Consider the following 24275-nt stretch of genomic DNA (forward strand, 5'->3'; position numbering starts at 1 on the left):
ACTAGATTTTAGGTTGCAAACTAAATTTCAAAATTTTCCTTTTTTAACGCTAATGAAAAACGCACTACAAATGTACTACAATTTTTAACAATTTTCAGCTTTGTTCCCCCTCCATTCTATTACACCTCCTAGTTTTAAGTAACTGTCAATTTTGGGGATTTTATAGGACTTGCTGTTTTAGGGATATAATTTTGTATATCGTCGTTTTCTTAGAGTATAAATTAACTCCTTAGAGTATATATTAATTATTTAATTAATATCAATTAAAATACAAATAATTAATTTAGTTTGTGGAAGAAAAATTTTAAATCTTAACTTATTTTGTTTATGGAATGCAAATGTATATATAAAATTTAATAAATAACAAAAAAAGTATATAATAATTTTAGTACATAACATTTAATACATTATAAACTTTTTCTAGTGTTCTTTTTATACTCATGCTTCAGATTATGCTTAGGGTCAACATTCCTGTAGATTCATGGATTGATTATTTTAGATATGATTATTTAGTGTTTCTTTATATGCATTTTTCTAATTTTTCAGATTTCTTTAACTTAATTTCAAAGTATTAATTCTACAAATGAATATTTTACATCCTAAATGTTCTTTATAAAAGAAGCTTTATTTTTTATAATTTTCCAAACGAGTCATTTTTTCTTTTGGTTTATTTTTATTTTTCTCCGCCGTTTTACTTTTTTTAACACTTATTTTTGACTTTGCCTCGTTTTCATCATCTTCGTTATAGTGAAGATTAACTGATTGTAAAATCTTGTTAAAAGAAGTACCATTAATAATACTGGCTTCATTACTAGTGCCAATGTTAGTAATTTCGTCATTGCTTGATTCTTGCTGCGATGATAGTGGTCCTCGTTTTCCAACATATCCAATCTTTGCATATGGATTTTCAAAAGCGTCTTTTGTTTTTTTATGTTTTTTGTGCTGTAATTTTTCAATCAACAAACGAATTACTTCTGAACTGTTTTGTTTTGCAAAGCCTTTATTTTTTTCTTTATCAAAAACGTTGAAAACTTCGTTACCGTTTTGAAGTAATGAAACTCCTTTCGACTTAATAACATTTAAATTTGGATTTTGCTGCTTTAAAACAATTTTTAACAACATGGAGTTAATGTCGGCAGGTGATGATACAGCAGCACTAGTTGCCGAGTCTAAATGTTTATTTAATGCTATCTGGTTTAACATATTATTTAAATGTTCTTTTTCTACTGCGGTAGCACTACTAGGCTGAAGATTTTTGATTAATGCAAGCAACTTCAACTGATCAGTCTGTAAATTTAATTGCTTTAAAGCTTCATCTTTTTGGTCTTTATATTGTTGTTTAGAAGAAGAATCTACTGCAGCATTTATTAGCTTTAACAATGCTTTTTGAGCAACTGAAGTTTGAATTAAGTTTGCTTGTGACAAAGTGTTTTCTTTACTTCCAGGACTACTTGAAGCTTCTAATACTGACTTTATATCACCGGTTGGCCGAATATTCTTTGCCTGAGCTACAAGTTCCTGTATTATTGAGGGTGATAATAATCCTGCTTCAGAAGTAAGCCTCTCAGCTGGGTTAACAGTAAACATTGCTTTGTTTGGTGATATTTGTAAAGATGTATCTTTCTCAGATTTTGAAGCGTTTCTATTTTTACTTTCCAATAAAGCAATTTGCAAAGCGGATTTTTGCTTAACTTCTTTGAGTTGTTCTTGTAAAGCCTTGATTTGCAGTGCAGCCGGAACTAGTAAATTTAACTGGTTGTAAGCTTGGATTATAGGACTAGGATCTAAATAAGGATCTATGTTTAGCGGGAAATAGATAAATATTGTAAATATTAATGGTATTTTAAAAAAATATTATAATGTATTATAACATGAAGTAAAATGCTTTAATATTTTAGTTTATATTATAATTTATTTTATATTTAATTTATTTATATTGTTATGAAATAATTCTTTAAAACATATTGCAAACATACCACTAAACAATATTTCTGTACTTGAACGATGGTGTTGCAAAGGAATTTTTGAAGGCGCTTCTCCCCATGGTGATTTAACACCCAAGTTTGGTTTCAAAGGCTCTTTTTCTGTTGGCTTATTTTCACCTTTTAGAAGTTCGTTTGATTTGTTAACGTTGCTCGCTTCTTTATTATTTAGTTTTTCTGTTTTTGGTTCAGAATTGTTTTCATCTCCTACTCCAACTGTTTGGAGGTTTTCCTTTAAAAGATTAGAACTTGTAATTGCCTCAGAATTCTCTTTAAAGTGTTCTGGTTGGGCTTTAAGAAGCTCAGGTTTTGCTTCTATGAGTTCAGCTTTTGCTTCCTTAATTTTAGGTTTTTCCAAAAGATGCTCGGGTTTTGCTTCGATGAGCTCAGGTTTTGCTTCTACGGGTTCAGGTTTTGCCTCAATGAGTTCTGGTTTTGCCTCTAAAAATTCAGGTTTTGCCAACAGTAGATCTGGTTTTGCTTCAATAGACTCCGTTTTAGCTTCCACAAAATCAGTTTTTGCTTCAACTAATTTCGGAAAAACTAACTCAGGTTTTCCTTCAATAAAATCAGGCTTTGCTTCGGTCGTAATTTCTGTTGTAGTTTCTTTAAGTTCATCTTCTAGTGGGTGATTCTCGACTAAACAAACAACCAAAACTTTTCTCTTTAAAATTTTTTATATAAACAACAATGATTATTTAAAACAAAAATTATTTTATGAATTTTTTTTACTTAAATTAAATTATTTTGTTTTGTATGCAAATAAAAATTTTATGCAACACAAATAAATACGAGTGCAATACAAATCATAAAGATTCAAAATTTTTGTATTTTATTTTTTTTCTGTTAAGTTTTTTTAAAAATGTACACTATTTAAAAATAACTACTAATCAAAAATATTAAAAACAAAAGTTATAAGTTTAGAAATAAAACTATTCAGTCTTTATCTTTTCTATTATAACATTGTTTTGATTATTTGTATATAGTTTTAAAAATTGTTAAAAAATTAAATAATATACATTTAGAATTTAAATGTAAAATGGAACTCAGTAAACAGAAAAAAATGAAAATGATATTGTGTGTATGAATGTATGTAGTGAAAAAAACGCTTGTCCCACAAGAGTTCCATGTAAGTTCCCATGAATTCCACCCATAACTCGCACGGAACCCATGTAGGGCAAGACTTTTTTTCACTGAGAACTAATTAAGTGTTAAGAAATATCATTTTTATTTTTTCCTGTTTATTATTTTATTTTTTTACTGAGTTATTGAAAAAACGTTTTGCAAATATTTTATGATGATGCGGAAATCTTTTTCTGGAACATGATACAAAGTTTTTTTTTTTTTTCTTTTGATAAACTATTAAAGTTTCAACCGCGTAAAAATTTCTTTTTTATAGAAAATAAAATTGAGTGAAAAGTGAAAGTGAATATGAAGTTTGCTACTAATGAACTTCAAACCTTGCAGACCCGTAGGAACAAAAATTATATTGGGGAGGGGGGCAATACAACTGGGTTGGTCAAATAGTAGTTGGACACCATCATAGCTTTAGCCTTAAGTTGTATTAAACATAACCACTACCACCATAACCACCAGCACCACAACAACCACTACCACCATAATCACCAGCACCACGATAATCACTACCACCATAACCACCAGCACCACTAAATCAATTAAAAAAAGTGTCGTAAAGTTTTAAGCGAAGCAAGTGCCACCTCAAATGGCAACTTAAGAATAGAAAACTTTTTTCAATCAATTGGTTGTTTTTTAATTTTTATTATTATTTTATTTTTTTATTGTTATTGGTTAGTGTTTTTTTTTATTAAGTGCTCTGTTAACTATCTATCAGTTTCCATATATCGTTATCTCCAGATGTGAGAGAGATGAGATGTGAGTCTAGAACAAAGTGATTTTTATTTTCAATTAAATAAAGTTTCTTAAAAAACAATAAGAAAAATTTATTTTGATTTGAATATACTTAAATACCGCTCAAAAATCTCGTTAGCTATAAAAAAAAAATTCAATTTTTTCCTCTGTAAAAAAATTAAATTAAAGTTCCTAAATGTTTCATTTTTACTTATTACCTTACCTTTTTATTTATTCTAAAGACATATGCAACCGAAACCAGAAATACGTAAGATTCCAGAAAGCGGGGTTAGTGGTTTACTGGAACCGAAACTCCATTAATTGAAGAAACTGAGAATTAAAAGAAATTGAGCCGAAGCTCAAGAGCAGTTTCTCTCAAGAACCGAAATTTAAGAGAGGGTTTATTAAACCACTATATGCTGTCACAGATAAAATCTTATACCTTACCTCTTTCCTCACAGATACCTCCTTTCTAACAGCTACCTCCTTCCTAACAGTTTCATTACCAGTCAAAAGACGGCTAAAAGCCAAAATAAATCATAAATACATCACTTGATATCAGCTCTTAGGTCAAGAAACGATCCCTAGGTAATAAAAATCAAATCTTACAATATTTAAGTATTTGGTAATATTAAATATGATGGCACCAACTAAATATGACTAAAATAAAATATGACATAAAGAAGATGATATAATGGTTTTTGAAAACTGGTTTACAGAAAATTCGAAGGAAGTTTTTGATTAATTCAAGTTTTTTTTTAAGTGATTTTTTGCTGTTTAATAATTTATTATTTTAATTTATTATTAAGATAAATGTCCTAATAAATGAGTTGGAGCAAAAAGAAGACATAAAGAAGAAGACATGAACAGTCTTATCATCAAGCCTCATTTATATTGATAAATTTATACAATAATGGTATTAATGGTATACCAAGTTTTTAACAAAAAATAAAATTAAAAAAAAATTGAAATTAAAAAAAATTTATAGTATCAATAAATAGTTTTTAGAAGGTTATTTTATTTATGCATTTATTTTAAAAGACATATTCTTATTATTATTATTTATTTTGTATTAAAAGTCTTTTTTTTGTTGAGTTATTCTTTTTTTAAACTTTTCTAAAGTGATTTTTAAACAGGATTTTTGTTAATTAAAAAATTTGAAAATTTGTGTTCATAAAAATGGTCCACAATATTAGATTTAGTATGAACGTATTTTTATAATAGTTCTTTGAAATACAAAGTTGTAAATTGTAAAATGATTTGGGTATTTGTAAGAGATTTCACTAAAGTAAGACTGAAATAAATTACTTGGCAGTCGTTGCGCAGTGATTAATGTTCTGGTTCCAAGAGGTCCGATGTTTAAAGCCGACTTTGGCCAGAATAGCAACACTGGTTAGTAAAGAGGCGCAAACTTCATAGTTATATACTCCTCAGTGGTGCTCTGTGCTAACACGTACATAATAAGAGAACAAATCAAACCTTTGATGTTTAATATAAGTGAAGGCGTTCTATAACAAAACAGCGTTATGTTGTAAACAACGACAAGTTTAGAGCTAGTCGGCGTCTACGTTTCTTAACATTGTAGCTAAGTAAAACAAAAGCTTTGTAGAAATCAACATATATGTATAGCTATATATAGTTATATATAGCTATATATGTATAATATGCATTGTATATTATAGAGCTATATAAGTACATTAAGTATAAGAAATATAATATAATAAGTCAAGTAAAATAAAGCTATATAAGTACATTATAAAGCTATATAAGTTTTGGGGTTCATTGTACTTGTAAAATTACCCAGTAAATTTTAGTACAGCGTAGTCCATTAGATGATTGTTAACTTGAACCATTTGTTGTTGTGCAAACCAGCATTAATTTTGAATGACTGAATACCAAATATTTTGGAAATGTCTTCCTCAGATACTTTTAAATCTGATTTTAAAAGAAATGAGTTAAGACTGCTGTGTATTCTTAATTCCTTCCATATATTCTTAAACTATTCACTTTTATATATACACTATATATAACTTCATCAACTCTTTAAACTGTTCGGTATAGAAAAGCTGTTTTTGGGCTGTTTTTAAAAAAAGGTTTTTGCAACATCGCATATCTTCTTGATTGGACCTTTCCTTGATGCAAGTCACTAAATAATCAAATGCTTCATTATAATGCTTGCATCTTCAAATGCTTGCAATAAAAACCATTTGCTTTACATCTTAAGTTAGTCTAGCAGGAAAATAAATTGTACTTCTCCAACACTTCAGCAGTCAAATTGGCACAATCTTTTTCTTTGACTGCAACTAAGAAAGGACTTGGAATACTTTTTCTCAATTATTGCTATAAGGCTGGATAAACTCTCTCAAATGAACACTAAAAACATAGTCAATATCCTCATGAACACATCAACATTTCACACACAAGCTTATACTTCATAACCACCACAATTATTAACAGCCTATTTGCAAACCCTATTTAGATAGACGTTGTTTCTAATTAGATTACTTAAGGAATAAGCATGAACAGTTCAAAATGTTGCCCACAACAAGTTAATTTTCCTATACAATCTTTGCCGGAGTTTGAAATGGTAATTGCTTCATTCTTGCATCTTGTTTTGGTGAAGTTTCGGGTTTCAAGTTTTTTCAACGTTCCTAATGCGAAATTGTTAATTTAATTTTGCATTAACAACGTGTGGTTGTATACATTGTTTTAACATTGATCCATATACATTGAATCAAAGTCGACAAAGTGTTAGCCAGCCCAATGGTCCCGTGTATACAGCTGATTTCCCAATGGGTTTAAAATCCCCAAAATTCGATGAGCTTTTTTTGTTATTATTATTTTGTGAAGTAATAGGACAATATCAATAAAAATTCCCAATATTTTGTAAAATAAATAAATATTCCCATAATCACAAATATTCCCATAATCGTAAAAATGCGGTAAATACTATATACCTGGTTAACACCCAGGTATATAGTTTTTACCATGGTCGGGTTATAAACGTTAAATCGACATTGGTCCATGTACATTGAATCAACGTTAGATTATACACATTGAACCAATATTGGGTTTAAATTGTAAAAGCAAAAAACTTTCGCAATGTTTTTAAATATGTTGGACTATATGTTCGAAATATGTTGGACCAATGTTACTGTGCAAGCTGTTTTTAATGCGTCGGTATTAATGTTTTAATTAATATCATTTCTAAACACTTGGTATTAAATCAACGTTGGTTTGCATCGGGAAAATATGCCGACGTTTCCGAGTTATAGTTACATTGCTTAAATTACTTAGTTATAGTTACATTGCTTAAATTACTTATAAATATAAAGATATTAAAAACAATAACAATAACTTACTTTCCTTCAATAACTGCTATATTAATATTATTATGAATAAAAGTCGACGACGACGATGCGGTTTTTGAAGTGATCAGGAGGCAGGGGGGGCATAATCTTTAATTTGAAAAAAAAGGTTCTCTGTATCAATAAATTTCAAAAGAAAAAAAGGCCTCTAGAGCTTAAGACCCTACACTCTCAACGTTGTTGACCTTGATTTTAATAATAATAAAAATAATAATAATAACAATTACATTGAGAAAACTATTGATAAAAACATTAGTTATCGAAAATCATAAATATAAAAACACTTAAGTTGATACAAGAAGAAAAAGGAATACAAGAAGACTCAATTCAGTTTCTGTATATATTAATCTTAAAATGAACAAATAATTAACTTGGGGTGTCCCGGATATGCTATCCGCCTGGATATCGGGGCCGAATAGGAGTATTATTTGGTATCCGTTATCTGGCCATAATAACTTTATCCAGTTTTTTATGTAATAGATATTTCATGTTAATGTCATTTGAAAATTGAAAGAAATCTAGAAATGTTACATTTTTAAATAATCTAATGGTTTCTACTCAATGTTGTTATAACTATTATTGTTAAAATACTAAAATTATAATATTATAAAATTATAAATATATAAACTAAAATTATGTAGGCGCAATAAGTTCATCAGTTTATCACTCATTTATATTACTTTTACCACAACGTAGAGATATTAACATTTTTAGCTTTAATCGCTTTTTCTCATAAATAATGAAAACAATCTTCGGAAAATACAAAGGGTGCAGGTGGTGCTAGTAACTTAAGTGCTAACTCTTTTAGCAGTGGAAACTTCTCTTTATGTTTCCAATAATTAAAAATATCATTATTTTTTTCTATAATAGAGTGATTAAAGAAAACATTAACTACTTGAGAAGCTTTTAAAAAGGAGACTTGATCAGAAATCAATACATTTTGAACTTTCTTGTGCAGCTGAAGAAGATTTAATATTAATTATTTTTTATCTTCACACAATTTACAGAGAAATTTTTTTTGCGTGGTTATGGAGTTGTGCAAAATGACTTCTGACCAGATTTATTACATCCCCTGCTTATCTGCTTTCCACATGGAATGCGAACAACTGTAAAATCGCGGCTACCATTAATTTTGAGAAGCTTCCAAACAAAACTCGCCATTTTGAAGGTTTATAACGCATTATATACGAAGGTTTATCAAATAATATTTTTTCATAATAAGGAATATATTTTATGATTTGAACTACATCCGACCGGATATCCGGATGTATAATTTTTAAATGTTTTCGATATCCGGCCGGATAATAAAAAAATGTTATCCAGGACATCCCTATAGTTAACACAAATGTTGACGCAACTTATAAAATTATTGCATTTCCTAATTTTTTCACCGCAAACATCAAAAGAGGCTAATGAGTTAACTTTGTTACGATTAAAATTTTCTAAACTTTTTTTAAAATTATACATTTTATACTTTTTAAACAATAATATGTGTTTTAAAAAACCTTCATAACCCTAAAGACAATTATTTAAACGTTTTCTAAATAAATTCAGTTTCAAAAACATTCTTTTAAATAATGTCTTATAAAATAATTGTTATTTAAAAAGCATTTGTACTGAAAAATCTCTTTTCATTTTTTGGTTTACTAAAAAATCATCCTTTAAAAAAGTTAAAACATTAAAAATATGGTAAAGTAAAGGTTTATTCACCTGGTATATGGTATGGTAGTTGCATGTTTGACCAAGGATTTTTAAAAGCATAATCTAAAAAAATTTAAAACTTTCCAGTTATAGTTTTAGGGTAGAATGCAAGAAGCGAACTTGAGTCAAGTTCGACTTGAACTTTACATTGTAACCGATAGCGGCAGAGTATTTTTTTGAGGGGAAAACCCATACTCTGCCGCTATTGGTTACAATGTAAAGTTCAAGTCAAACTTGACTCAAGTTCACTTCTTGCATTCCACCCATAATTTCAATTCAAGTCGAGTCATAGTTTTCAAGTCAATTCATAGTTTTAATTTATTTAATAAAAACAGTCAAATGAATAAAGAATGAGCTGCGGAAAAATTGTATAATTATTTTTTCTTACAGCCGGTAATAAAGCCGCTTTCTAGCAATATACGGCCGTCACCGGTGGCAAAAGAGACCGCCAGATTTTAAACTAAAGTTTAACATAAAATCTCTATCAGATCCTGTTGTGTCACTCAAATGAAAGACAAGATTATTTGTTTTGTAACAATTGAATTTTTTTAAATCCGAACAAAGAAGAGCTAAAAAAAAAAAAGGTAACGTCCATTTAAAATGCTTAAATGGGCTTAGACCCTCTCAAATTTACCCTTTTACCTTATTATGACTCTTAGCAATTTGTTCGGATTCTTCAAAAATTCTTTCATTTCGTTATAATACAAATAGTTTTAAATAGAAAAAGTTTCATTTGAGTGACACGACATAAAATCTGACAGAAAATCTCTTTGGCTTTCAGTGCCATATAAGTGCTATGTATTAATATTGTTCTATAGTTGCTTTGCAATTAATATGGTCGCTTTTTAAAAAATTTTATTGTTAAATATAAAAATACTTTGGCTTTCTTCATAAAATGTGATCCTCAAAATGATAAACATTTTAAATTAAATAAAAACTTACAGTCGTATCCTGGGTGAGGATGTTTTGGTTTGTGATGTGGAATTAAGCTTTGATACAAATAGCTGGAAACATCCGAGCCGTCGTGAGCTTTTTCTATCAAAGGCTTGTACTTCATCATAAGACTATTGATGTGATTCTGGTACTCATCATTTGACATTTCTTGATGGTGAGAATCCTTTAAATTAAATAATTATATACAAATATAAACCACATTTTCTAAAACCAACCTGGAGTGTCTACACTCATCTAAAGTTTATAAACTACAATTTTTCACTTTATTTTAATCAATAAACAAATTAATTAATAATAAGATTAACTTTGCAAACAAAAATTTTTGTTAATTATTAGGCAAACTAACATCAGGAATGTTTTCGTTGTTTAACAGCATGTAGTTATGTAGTTGTTGCTCGTAATCTGCGTCGTGCATAAAATGCGACCCTTGCATGCTATCTAAAAATATATGTTATACTTAGGATATATTTAGATAAACTTAAAAATATCAAATCATAATCAAAATATTTCAAATAAAAATGAATTAAATGTAAAGTTTTAGGGTCGGGTGTTAAGGGTGGTTTAGGTGTTGAGGTAGGGCGGGGCTAGTTAAGCAACTTTTATGAAATCTAACAGATCTCTTGAACGGTACATCACATTTAAATAACTTTTGGTAGAAGAATAATTTAACTTGCTATAAAAATGTTTTGCTGGAATTGTTTAAGAAAATGTTGCCTAAAGTTTATCAACCTGTTCAAGGGTATATATATATATATATTTATACATATATATATTGCAATATTAAATTATACTATAAACATTAGCATTTAGCTAATACCTGGTACTGCAGGTAACATCAACATATATACTGTATATATATATATATATATATATATATATATATATATATATATATATATATATATATATATATATATATATATATATATATATATATATATATATATATATATATAGTGGTTGTTAAATTATTTCTTTGTGTTTCTGTAAAACATATACTTGGTGTTACTAGAACACTAGAGAACGAAAAGAAACAACTTGCTGAAACAACAAATTGTAAGCATCACTCAGCTTTTTACAGCTTTTTGTTGCGCATTACGTTATTATACTAATTATCTAAAATTCATCCATTTAATGTTTTTTCATGCAGTGTGTAGTTTTTGAAATATTTTTTATGCCTTTATGCTTAAATAGCCACCCCCATACCTAATAGTTTATCACAAAGTATTTATGAACACAGGAAAAAACAAGGGAAGAAACAAAAACCTGGAAGTAAATGCGTATTGGCAGCATTGTTTTGATGCTTAGAACCATGACGATGTTTATCCATTACCAATCCAATTCCAAATGTCGAAAATTGCGAATCAATCATCGGATCATCCTGAATAGCTTGAATAATGTGCCCTCCTGATCAAAAGACATACAATCTTTATCTGTGCTTTGCTATCGATATACCAGCAGTATACCAACAACACCAATAACAGGATATCAGTGCTGTTGATGATGTCAGTATATTAACAGCATTGACGTATAAAACCATATATACAAATTATTATATAATTTATAATTTGATGTTTGGAGACGTCCATTAATTATGTAAAGATGATGTTTAATAGGTCAAACTTTGTCGTCCCGACGTAAAGGGAATGAAACAAAGGGAATGATGGAATTTCTCTTATTAACTTGGAGATTTAATAATATGTTTGCTTTTAATCATTTTTTATTAAATTTTTTAATCTTTAATTAATTTACGTCCAAAACAACTTACATCAGTAAGTTGTGTTGGATGTCTTTTGAACGTTCAAAAGACTTCCAAAACATTCATAATACGTTTAAAAGATGATTTTTTTACGTCCTATGCCCACTGGGTAGTTTTTAACGATCATTTTTGAAAGATAAAAAAAGTTTGGCAATCGATGTCAAAAAAGGGAAGGAAATGTTGGAGAATGAAAATTGGCAAATTTATTTTGGATAATTTATGTACGTCCCCTTTATGAGTCTCATTAAATATTTAATTATCAGTTAAACATTTTTTAGAAAAAGGTGGAAAAGTTAGTTTAAATTCTTAAAATAAATAGGCCGGGTGAATAAAAATGAGCAATTGCTTTTACTCAGTAATTGGTTATCTTTACGTGAATAAAAACTTCGAGTGTTTTACTCAAATTTTTATTCTCGTAAAGTCAGGCAATTTATTCAGTAATTGCTCAGCTTTACGCAAATAAAAACTTAAGCAAAATTGCTGAAGTTTTTATTCACGTAAAGCTGACCAATTACCGAGTAAAAGCAATAGCTCATTCTTATTCACCCAGCCTAATAAATTTGCACGGCACGGCTGGAATAGAATATGTTGTCATTTTAACGTTTGCTAACTTTTTTACAAGTCTTAAGGGTATATGGCCGCTCGGAGGTGATTTAATCCAGACTAAAATCAATGTCGTTAACACACAAAAATTATATTTATTCAGCATATATATACAGAGCAATTTGAGAACTGCTAAAGTAAACAAAAAAAATTGTGAAAACTCACCTGCAGAGTTTGAAACCTCACATATAAATAAAAACCTTATACCAAAGTAATAATAATTGCTTTGGTATGAGGCTACTATGGCGATGAATAAATAACCACAATTAAATTGATAGTGAACATAAAATGCAAAATGTTTTAGAAAACATTCTAAACCATAGCACTAAATTTGAAAATTGATGTGTGAACATATCCTAAAAGTTTTGAAAAGGTGGTGTAAATAAAAGATATGTGATGATTTTGTCTATTATGAGCTTAAGTAAAATCGCCCTTTATGGCTATATAAAAAACATAACCATAAACTGCAAGGTTAATTATATAAAGAATGAACCATAAATAATATGGTTAAAAGAAGACTTTGATAACCTTTGCTGATCTTTTTCTAAATAAATGTATCCATGGTGCGACATAAAAATAATTAACCACACAACAACATATTTCTATTCAACATGCAATATAGTGGCTAGGCATTTTTGGAAGCTGCCCCTAATTGTCCGCTAAGTAACCGATGAGCAAAACGACAGTGGACTGCTATAAATGTCTATATAGTGAAACTGCCACTGAAGTTTCGCTATTGCATATTTGCTGGGATATGACAAATTTAAAAACTTTGAAGCTTTTTTTATATAAAAAAGTAATATTTTCTAAGGCATATTTTCCTTTCTTGAGATCCTTATTGATTTTAAGAAATATTTTCTGTCTACATATGAAACGCAGCAACAAAGAAAGTATACGAATTAGGCCACTTTCGAAAAAAAAAAGAAAAAAAGATAAAATGACTAAAACTAACTTTTCATTAAATTTTATGCTAAATTGGTATAAATAATAAAAGATACTGAATTATAATAAATACTAATAAACAATAAAATATTTATTTAGTTAAGTGAAATAATAATAGTTTTAAAGAACTTTTTTTGAAAATACTAGGACCCAAAATACTAGGACCCAATATTATTCAATAGTAAAAATATTTTTTGAGCGAAGACTTAAAAATGCTTATAAAAAATGATTTCTAGAAGCTTTTTAAAAACTTTACTTTAACATTATTTAAAAACTTTATTTTAACATTATTTTGTTAAACAGAACAAATTTTGTTTACGGGGCATTATTTTTTTTCAAATTTTATTTAAAAAAACATCCTTAAGTTTGTTCTACATAAGCATATTTAAGTTAAGATAAAAGTAAACAACAATAAATTACAACTTGCTAATAAGCGAAAATAGTAATTAAAAAATAATAATAATAAAATTATAAAAAAGCAAATGTAAAATTATCTCAATAAACATATTTAAATATTGTTTGTGTTAAATTATTAATACCAAAATAAATAAAAATAAAAACATGTTACCTACCACCTTTGTTATGAGGTAAATTTTCGTAGTGCACGTTTTGATGGGCATGCTCCCAATTAGCAGCAATGCCATCTAATGTTTCTGCAGGAAGAAGTGCACCTTGGTCTGAGTTTCCGAAAAATCCCATTAATTTTCCATGCCTACTTTGATGGTTACGTCCAACCTCGTTTGCGTTAAATTCATGCTCCCAAATATCATCAGTCAGTTTACCGCCAGAGTGATCATGAGATTGAAGATTCTGAAGTTTTTCTCCATAGTTCATTTTTTCTTTATGATTTGATATTTCTCCTGGGTAAGCATTTTGAATAATTGGTTGAAGAGACATTTCAACATCAAGATCGTTTTTGCCCATATAACCAGCCTCAACAGTTGAATGTGCATTTTCAAATCCTGTGTTTGTAATGTAGTCATTTTCATTTAGCCTGTTCCAATTATTATTAGGTTCATACCTTCCACTAATCATTTGGATATTGTTTTGGGAATGCTCTCCGTAAAAATCGCTTGGATGTCTTTGAAACATTTCATTTGGTTGAAACGTGTTCCATCTTTTGCTACTGCTACTGCTAGAATTTTCAACATTAAATTTTTTCGAGACTTTTTGTTCAACCGATGTTTTTTTTTTCAGTTTTCGTTTATTGATTTTATTTTTTTTTGTTACAACGTGATTGGCTAGTAGTGTAGAACGTTTTGAGTTGGGGTACCTTTTTAGAGAATTTTGCGCGTGTGCAGCGTTGCTTTTGTACTCGTTTAAGTTATTTTCTGTTTCATATGGATTTGAAATTCGGCTGAAACTGTCATGTTTTAATAATTTATTCTCTTCACGATTATTATTAAATTCTTCCCGATTATTATCAGGTTCGTCGCGATCATTTCCATTTTCTTTATCAATGAGATGATAATTACTTAAGCCCATATCACTTTGTAAAAACTGATCAACGGAGTGTTCATCTTCAAGTTTGTTATGATGAGTTTTTGTTTCTTCATCCTTAGAGTAATAGTTTCGTTCGTCATTTAATTTTTCAAATTTTCCCAACTGGTTAAAATTTTCATTTATTTCATTGCCAACATGAGTTTTTCGTTTAAAAAAGGGAACAGTTTTAAATAAATGAAAGTTTTCAGTTTCTTCCTTTTCAGGAAATCTTCTTCTTGCAGCTTTTTCTGCCAAAATAAGGTTAACAATAGCATTGTTGCTTGGAGATTCGCGATGAGGTATATATTTTTTAAATCCATTTACAGCATCGTTAAATGGATTTACCGTTTTTTGGTTTCCCATTTTATCACTTTCGTAAAGTGTAACTCCTAGATTTCTTCCGTAAAAGTCGTCAGACAATTTATTGTTTCTTTTAAATGGGGTTTCAAACATTTTTTGTTTATACTCACTTTCATCCTCACTTTGAATTGAATTTTTATAAATATTGTTTTCATAGCGACGTTTATCACTGTATTCTTTTCTTATTTTATTCAACCTGTCTTTAACTCGCCATTTTGGATCGTCGTGACTGTATTCGTAATGTATTATTGGTTTAGATATCATATTTGCTAATCTTTCCTGAGGAGATTCTACAGAATTTCTATCAGAACTATCCCCTGCAAAGGTTTCTGCAACTGGATTTTCGTCTATGTTTAACCTTCTAAGTGAGTTTTCAGGATCAAGGTTTAAAATCTTTCGAGCATCAAAACCTAATTCTTCGCGTTTTCTTCCATTATTGACACTATAAATCATATTTTTGAATGCATTTTGTGTTTGGCGTTCGTTGAAATAAGGACCACTCCAATGGTTAATATCAACTGGTTTTACAAGATATTGTCTTTTGTTAGCTTTTTGGAAATCAAAGTTATTTCTTTTGCTTTTTGCGTAGCATAACAAAAGATCTATGACATAATCAAATCGTATCGGACATTTAAGTATTTTTTTACAATATATACATAGAGAGAGAGAGAGAGAGAGAGAGAGAGAGAGAGAGAGAGAGAGAGAGAGAGAGAGAGAGAGAAAAGTGAAAAGATAAATAATAAAAACTTTTACTTACTAGCAATGACAAATAACCAAAGCATCACTTCAAATCTTAAAAAGTTAAAAAATTCAAGAAATACGTGTATTACTATTTTAATTGTAGCAAATAAATATTGTACTTACAGCAAATAAACTGAATCTATAATACTAATTTCATTAGTATTATTGATTCGGTTTAACGTCAAATAATGTCTAACAAAGTCACATAATGTCCGTTCTTGATTTTACAGGCATGTGTACTACATAATTAATAACTGAGACAAGTCAAATTATCAATTTAATATTCTATTTAATTTTGTATTAAATCTAAACTTATTTATAAAGTTATTCATAACAATACACAAATTTTACCTTGGCACTATTTTTAAAATCATTCAAATATACGTATGAACTATATTTTTATAACTGGGTTCTTGTCATCAAAAAACAAATTGTGTTTTATGAAAAATCTTCATTACTCCAATAGAATATTGTATAGAAAAAAAATTGTATTCAAAAAAATTAACTTGTGGAATAATTAGACATTATTTTGTTAAACAATCATAAGTCATCTGAAAATTTATTGACTTAAAACATTTTTTCTCTCTTGATTGATTTTTTGTTACCCACTGCTGTATGAGACCTGCACGCAGTGTTCAAACAAAGCCTCGCCAGTCGTTAGGCGAATGCGCAAAGCATAACACAAAAGTTGCAAAAAATAAACGTATTTTTTATATTTTTATTAAAAGTGAAATTGTCTAAGTATTTTCTATAAATAACAATGTAATATGCGCAAATGTTGCGCTTCGCGCTTTTCAACACCTATTAATATTCCGTTTTTCCAAGTCCTATCAAATTATAAGCAATTTATGGACTTTTTATTTATGTGAGTTTTTGAATTATTACATAAAACTTTATACATGTTTACTTCTGTTGAAAAAATAAAGAGGAATAATTAGAAAATTACAATTGCTAAATTTAAATTAAAAAATTTACAAAGAAACGTTTATCTTTCAAAAAAAAGTTTTAAAAGCAGACATGGTCTCAAAGAAGATACGAATGATTACAGTCACAACAATCTTTTCAAAACCCCAAATTTTTAGGATAAACAAGATTGGTGTTTAAAATATAAAATATATATTAGAAATAAAGTACACCAGTGTATAAATATCTATAAGTTACATCAGGTATAGTATAAAAGGACTTAAGACGATGCAATTTCATTTGTCGTTTAAACAGCAAATAGTTTTTAAGTTTTTGAAACTATTATTTTTTTATTTGATTCTAAAATGACAGACTCAGATAATTTGCTCATAATTGAGAAATAAAATGGCTTATAATTGAGAAATTCGACATAAATATATAAATATAGTTTAGTATATTTAATATAGTTTGGTATTTTCGACATAAATATATAAATATAGTTTAATATATAAAAATAGTTTGGTTTGCATTTGACTGAAGATTGTATTAAAAAAATGTTGATGTCGAAGTATGTAAATAACTTCTTAAATATAAAATTTAACTTACGAAAAAATAAAACGTATAAATAAAAAATATTTTTCTGATCTAAAATTAAAAAAAAGAAGACATCTTATTTAAAAAAAGAAATTTATTACAAAATAAGAAAAAATAAACGGGAGCTATCCTCTTTAAATTGAAATTTCTTTCTTCTCAAGATTTGTTCTAATAACAGAATATCATAAACTAATTCATGGTTGCATTAAAAATCTTTGAAACAAAAATTGCATATATGTTATATTCAATCTACGATTATTGCATAATTATTCTGAGCACTAAAATAAAAAACTAGATGATATCACTTACAACTACGTACTTTAAAAAAAGTTAATCGTTTCTTTTTTTTAAACAATCGGACTTTAAAGGTAAATAGAAAAAAAAGCAGACACCTTGAAGTGATAAGTAAAAAAATGTAATACTAAAATCTAACATAGCGTGATGCAGCTGTGCATGATTGACGTAGACAGCACATTAATCTTAAGTATAAATTTGATGATTTATCAAGTTTTTTTGTGAACACGGGTCCTAACAGTCAGTAAATTGTAACCCAATCTTTTTTTTCCCCAACTAACATTTACAGTTTCACACAATCTTTTTGAAAGCCTTATTTGAGGTTGATCATTTTAAAAGCCTTACTTTAAAATAACTTAACAATCCAATTAAAAATTTAAGAATTAAGCAAAGCAAAAAGCCTATGATTCAATTTCAATTAGGGTTAGGGTTAGAACTATTTAAAGAAGTTTTACCGGATAATATACGAATTGGTGAAAACAGATGCTTTTTTTTATAAACTCCATTTTAAGTTTGGAGTGGTCATGACTACACAATTGGTAATTTTAGGGCTTGTTAAGAGTAATCATTGGATGCGGTTAGGTAATCATTGGATGCGGTCCTAAATATAGGTGATTGCGATCTGGGAATTTGAATCTACGCATATGAATCCTTGATTTGAATCCTTAGCCTCTTTGGTTTATTGGAGTTTTTGAATTTTCCCTAACTTTTCCTCATTCTGGAAACTCTAGTATCATAGCTGCAAAGCATTTTCATCATAAGATCATTGCTTGTTTGGGGCTTGGAATTTCATTGAGTAGTGCTCTTTGTTGTTTTAGTGTAAAAAGTTAATATTAGTATGAAATGTATGAAATGACTATTTTTCACAGATAACTACTGTTTAAACACATATGATCCATTTAAAATACAATTTTCAAGATGAACACGGCGCACAGTGGGACGAAATCCTGATTTTGTGGCCAAAATTCCCAAATTACCTACATAAGGGTTTTCGAGGTCGCTGATTAGGAATCTGAGGTAAGATTTAAAAAATTCAAAATGGCGGCTCCAATATGGCGGCCAAAACTGTTCATACGTTGAAAATATGAAATCTCATGTAGTTTGGTTTTCAAGGTCATTGCTAATGATTCAGGAGTTAAATTAGAGCAAAAACATTGCAAAATTAATTTCAAATTTATACTATTAATAAAAAAATAGAAATTTTTAATTTTAATTTTATTATTTTTTTTAAATTGGTAAAAGATTAACTCACATATATGTAAAAAAATTGTTTCTTTAATCCTAGTAACAAAAATCACGTATGTCATATTCATCAATGTTCGAATCATTCGATTTGGAATCTGATGTTGAACCACTTGTATCTAAATCGAAATCGTTACTTGTCTCTTGTCTGATGACTTCATGTTGTTTTAACAATTGTATAGCTTCTTAATGTAGAGATTTTACCGGTCTCTGGGGCAATTTCCTGATGCTCGAGAGAAATGGATCTGATGTTAATAAGAGCCTATTAAAAATGTCTCTCATATTCGATTCTCTTGAGCATTTTCTTGAATGATGTAATCTAAAGTTTTTAATGTCCTTATTGCGTGACTCTTGGGCATCTTCAGAAAGTTGTCCAATCGGTAAAAAGGCATACTTTACAATTTCAGCTCCATGGATCAGCAATTTATGTACAGATGTAGGCACGTAATACCACGGATATAAAGCAACAAATAAATGGGCGGTATTTACACAACAGTCTTTGAATTTTTCATCATCTATATCAAACCCGCTCGAAATTACCTGCAAAATAACATGAAATCGGTGAATTAATTTTTCATCGACTCCTGTTATTTCCGCAGATATAGCAGCATTTTGAAAAAAGCGGCGCGCTGTATTTCCATCGTTAGAGCTTCTATATCCTGGCTTTGGTCGATCAACGATAAGCCCCAGTTTTATCCTAAATTGAGTCTGTATTTCTTCCTTACGTATTTTCACATTCTTTTTATCTTCCTCTCGACGAGCTTGCCACTTTTGCAAACAGCACTCGAAAAAACGAATCCATGCATGCAATCTAGATATGCCAAATCTTAAATTATCTGTTGTAATATCCATTTTTATAATGTTGTTGATGTCTTTAAATTGACATACAATAAGTTACTGAAATGGATTTTCCATTTTGTTTATTAGCATATGGTGCAAAACCCTCAATCTGCAGTTCAATGTCGGTAACTTCTTTCAATGTTGACTGTACATCTTCATGTACAAACTGCAATCGTATTGGTCTGCAGAATCGCGGAGATGATGGACTAGGATTTTTCCACACAATAGTTGCTTCACCCGTCTCGTGGTTGTTGTGTATTAATTGTAAAGGTACAAGAGAAGTATAAAAAATGCTTTCATCAGATTTTCCAGTCTCAGTAAGTTTTTGTTTAAAAACACTTTGACTGCTGCTTCCATTACATCCCCATTTACAGTAAAGTACTAATTTTTGCAGAACTTCCGGATTTAGAGTATCAATGACATCAGCCTGAAGTTGTATAATTCTAGATGTGGTATGATCAAGTAAAGCCTGTAGTTTAATCTGTGCGCACGACTCACTAACAGTTGTGTACACAACTAATGGATAACAACGTTTTTTTGCTTTTTCTACTTCAAAGTATGATGGGTATAATTTGCATTTATGTGCTCTAGGTACATTTCTTGATAGTTGATAAGAGTGCTTTGATTCTTTTTTTTCGATCATTAAAGAAAGTGCTTCATCTTGGGTTAAAGGTAGGGGAAAGGCGCCTATGATGGCATAGCGCCTATGATGGCATACCGGTCATATTTCCATTAAAATTGGTTTTGGTAAAAAAATGATTAGACCTACATGACTATACTGACTTTACATTAGTTTTAGTGAAAAAACGTCCCTTGTGCACAAGTATTGCTTTTATAATCAACAAAAATCGATTTTGAGATGTGCTGTTGTAGTTTTATTTCCTTCATATATTTAAGATTGTGATTTTACAATTAACTGTGCAGAAATGAAATTTTCATGCATTTTATTTTCAAGTTTTGTGCATTTAGTGGAATAGTTACTTTAATTTTATCTTTTGAACAAAGCAGACACAGCTTGTTTTAATGAAAATGATGACTTTTACCCATGATGGCATACTGACGAGTCGGGTGTGTTGAAATATTGACAAGTTGGGAAAACCTTTTTTTTTTATAAGAAAAACTTATTTTTAAGAAAAGTTAAAAGAAAGCGATGCTCCAAAAATTTTTTTTGGTCCAAAAAATATGTGAAAACGCAATATACCCTATGCGCATGCGCAAAATTTTACAAGCTGGTGTGTAGCATGAAATGGTAAATTAGGATGGTTTCGAGTAATTTCTGGCTTTTCTGAGGGAAGACTCTAAGGTTAAATGAAAACATTAAGTTACCCTTGTTCCTAACTAGCCTCATCCTCCCCTATGCCATTATAGGAGCAGTGGTTGCCTATGATGGCATACTTGTGCTTTTTTTTACAATAAGAATAACTTATAAAAAAAAAAAACTGATGAAAACTCCCAGGGTAATTATTGTTCTAGATGTAACAAGGAATGTATCCATATCAAAACTTTTATTATTGGTCTTCAGGATACTGAATAATGAAGCTTCAAAGTTATGTATGCCATCATAGGCGCCTTTCCCCTACTTCATTTTGTGAACTAACAGCGGATGTATATTTTGAGGCTCTTGTTGGGGTTGTTAATGTGACATCTTTAACAACTTGAGCAGCATGCACTTTACCAGAAGTTCTTAAACTCATTTGAGCAGCATATGCCAATTCTTCTGTAGAAAAAGTAGAACGTACTTCTTGAGTCTTTCGCCTCTTTGATCTTTCACTAGATGAAGCAAAGGATTGCGAAAGTCGCCCACATGTTCCTTCTTTATTATCACTCTTCACAATCTTCTCAGGTGTTGTGCATTCAGTATTGGATAATTGTACGGTGCCCTTCAACCATTCTTCATTTTTTTTCAGAAAAAAATCTTCCCATCTTCCTGCTGCTCTCCATCTCGATCGAAAATTTGAAAATAACCGTGATAATTACATTTCATCCTCGCCTACTTGTATCACATGTTCCGTTTTTTTGAAAATTGCATCTGTCAAAACATCAATGATGAATTTATATTCATTTTTTAAACTGTCTTTCACCATAAAGAATATATCTTTTCTTGAAAATTCTATATTTGAAGATTTGGAAGACTCTGTAAAAAAAAATACAGTAATAACTGCTGAAAGTTCTTTGAGGACTATTTTATAAAACTTTGAGATTATCATAAAACGGAATGAGAAGTAACTTTTAAAGCATATATTTAAAATAAAAAATTATTGCACTAAAATGTAATTAGTGCTATTAAATAATGTTAATTCACTATATTCTATGACCGTTAATGCGTGGTGCGATATTAATCTATTAACATAGTTTAATGTCGCACCACGCATTCCTCCATAAAAACTAGTCTCATTTTTAAAATGGCACTCAATGGCAGCCAGTTTTTTAATATGTTATATTTAACACTATATACGATCAGTTCCTTGTCAAAAGAAGGTGGATAACCGCGGTTAAATTTTTAAAACGACATTAGAAAATCGATTTCAGATAAAAAATTTACAATTTTTGATGTTTACTTGTCGCGTGATTTAAATATGAAAAAAATTAAAATTAGCAATAACAGTGTATAACCATATATTCTACATGCCTCCAGAAAGTGATTCCATTTTGCCGAATTCCAATTGAAATAGTTTCTTCAGTTTAACAGCACTTTAAAACAGGCAAGAATTTTTCGACGTGTCCACTTGTTTAGTGCGTACCGAACGGAGGCTAAATGTCAACTGACGCCCAGGCCACCCTAGAGCAGATATAAACCTGCCCTGTTCGGAATTTTGTTCTAGGACTACCTGTAAACAAGATCTGAACGTAAAAAGACGAAAATAAAACTCAAAAATTTGACTTTTGGCCACGAAATCGGGATTTCGTCCCACTGTGCGGCGTTTTAGAAAAGTTATTTAGACGACATTAAAACTAAAAGTACTAGATAATGTAGTTTTCTCGCCTTCAATACAACGAGAAATTAAAAATTCTTTTTTCTCGTAAACAAACTAATTTTTATTTACTAAGCATAACTTTTCTTTTTACATAAACAAAAACTTTTTGCATACATAAATACAAATAATAAATCCTCTCCTCCTTAAATCATCTTTTTACACATGTTCACGTAAAATTAACATAATACAATTAATTAAAACAATCCACAAAAATGTACATTAAAGAAAATTAAGCACAACAAAAATAGTCACAAATAAAAAAACTAAAACATAGTCGTAATCGAATGTTCCATGAATTTCCACAACAACATTAATAGTGCTATTCAAATAAGATTTTAGGGAGATGAATAAAAATCTAAAACCGTTCTTTATGCGTCTTCTTCAGTTTTTTAAAGCAAAATCTACGATTGGATATCATTTATAATAAAAAGCCTAGCACCTACTGCGCTCAGCTAAGCTCAGAAAATTTGGTTGTAAATTTTTATTTATATACGCGAGTGTAATATAAAGTTGATCACATGTGCGGCCTTGTATTTTTCTGCTTGTGTAAAGGTAATTTGCGTTGTGTTGAGGAATTTGAACTTTCTTTTAAAAAACTTAAATCTAATAAATCAGTTGGTCATGATGATATTTGTTGCAATGTTATTATCAACTCGAACGAAGCCATTAAAGATATTCTATTTCAAGTTTTACAATGTTCAATAAAACTGGGTGTTTTTCCCGACAATCTAAAAATAGCCAGAGTTTCACCAACATTAAAAGGGGGTAATGCAACCTGTGTTTCAAATTATCTCAATTTTGCTTGTTTTTTTTTTAAATTTTAAAGAGAATTTTATATAATGTAATTTTCAATCATTTATCTTCAAATAATATACTGTATCAAAATCAATACGGATTTAAAAAAAGTAATTCAACTGAAGATAAATGATTGAAAAATACATTATATAAAATTCTCTCTAAAATTTTAGAAAAAACAGGTAAAATTAAGATTGGGCGATAATTTGAAACATTGGTTGCATCACCCACTTTAAATATTGGTGAAACTCTGGCTATTTTTAGATTGTCGGGAAAAACACCCAGTTTTATTGAACATTGTAAAACTTGATATAGAATATCTTCAAATAGAACATTCACGCTATACTCCGAATTACTTGCAATATTGCTGAATCTTTTGAAAAACCTCAATATACGTTAGGTGTTTTGATCGATTTATCAATTTTTACACAATAAATTTGATACCATTAACCACAAAATCCATTTAAAAAGAAATAGAGTATTATGGAATTAAAGGAAATATTTTAATGATACTTAAAAGTTATTTAAGCAACCGTAAACAGTTTTTTTACAGTAATACAACTGTTTCTTCCGATTTATTAGATATAACATGTGGGGTCCCTCAAGGTTCTATACTAGGACCTCTTCTTTTTCTAATTTACATTAATGATTTCCTTAAAGCTTCAAATTTAATGACGTTCATGTTTGCCAATGATACTAATCTCTTTTTATCTCATAACAACATAACAACATTATTCCAAAATATGAACATCGAATTAACAAAAGTTTCTGACTGGTTTAAAATAAATAAGCTGTCACTAAATGTTGAGAAAACTAAATGGATACTTTTTTATCAAACTTCAAAAAAAATGCTACTGCCTCCTGTCATGCC

At 29.2% G+C, this 24275-nt stretch overlaps 1 protein-coding gene across 2 annotated transcripts; it reads right to left on the reverse strand.

Annotated features, from left to right (window-relative positions):
• Positions 1-372: 372 nt before the first annotated feature.
• On the reverse strand, positions 373-16500 carry LOC100207791 (uncharacterized). Of its 2 annotated transcripts, XM_065790266.1 has the most exons (9): positions 16113-16500; positions 15778-15812; positions 13751-15622; positions 11141-11281; positions 10221-10312; positions 9863-10037; positions 8930-8983; positions 1977-2621; positions 373-1784 (listed from the first exon to the last, which is right to left on the reverse strand). In XM_065790266.1, exons 1-9 carry the CDS (start codon positions 16133-16135, stop codon positions 625-627), a joined length of 4197 nt encoding a protein of 1398 aa, XP_065646338.1. In that variant the 5' UTR covers positions 16136-16500; the 3' UTR covers positions 373-624. The 2 variants fall into 2 exon arrangements, with proteins under 2 accessions (XP_065646338.1, XP_065646339.1); XM_065790267.1 differs by lacking the exon at positions 11141-11281 and having other exon boundaries at positions 16113-16402.
• Positions 16501-24275: the final 7775 nt, after the last annotated feature.

Source organism: Hydra vulgaris, chromosome 02 (assembly GCF_038396675.1).
Source record: "Hydra vulgaris chromosome 02, alternate assembly HydraT2T_AEP".
Lineage (NCBI taxonomy): Eukaryota > Metazoa > Cnidaria > Hydrozoa > Anthoathecata > Hydridae > Hydra > Hydra vulgaris.

Coding starts and splice junctions, on each gene's coding strand:
- LOC100207791 (XM_065790266.1), bottom strand. CDS start 16,135: ATGATTTTAAAAATAGTGCCAAG. Junction 10,038..10,220: donor ACAACGAAAACATTCCTGAT/GTTAGTTTGCCT, acceptor TTTAATTTAAAG/GATTCTCACCATCAAGAAAT. Junction 1,785..1,976: donor TACAGAAATATTGTTTAGTG/GTATGTTTGCAA, acceptor ATCCTTATTTAG/ATCCTAGTCCTATAATCCAA.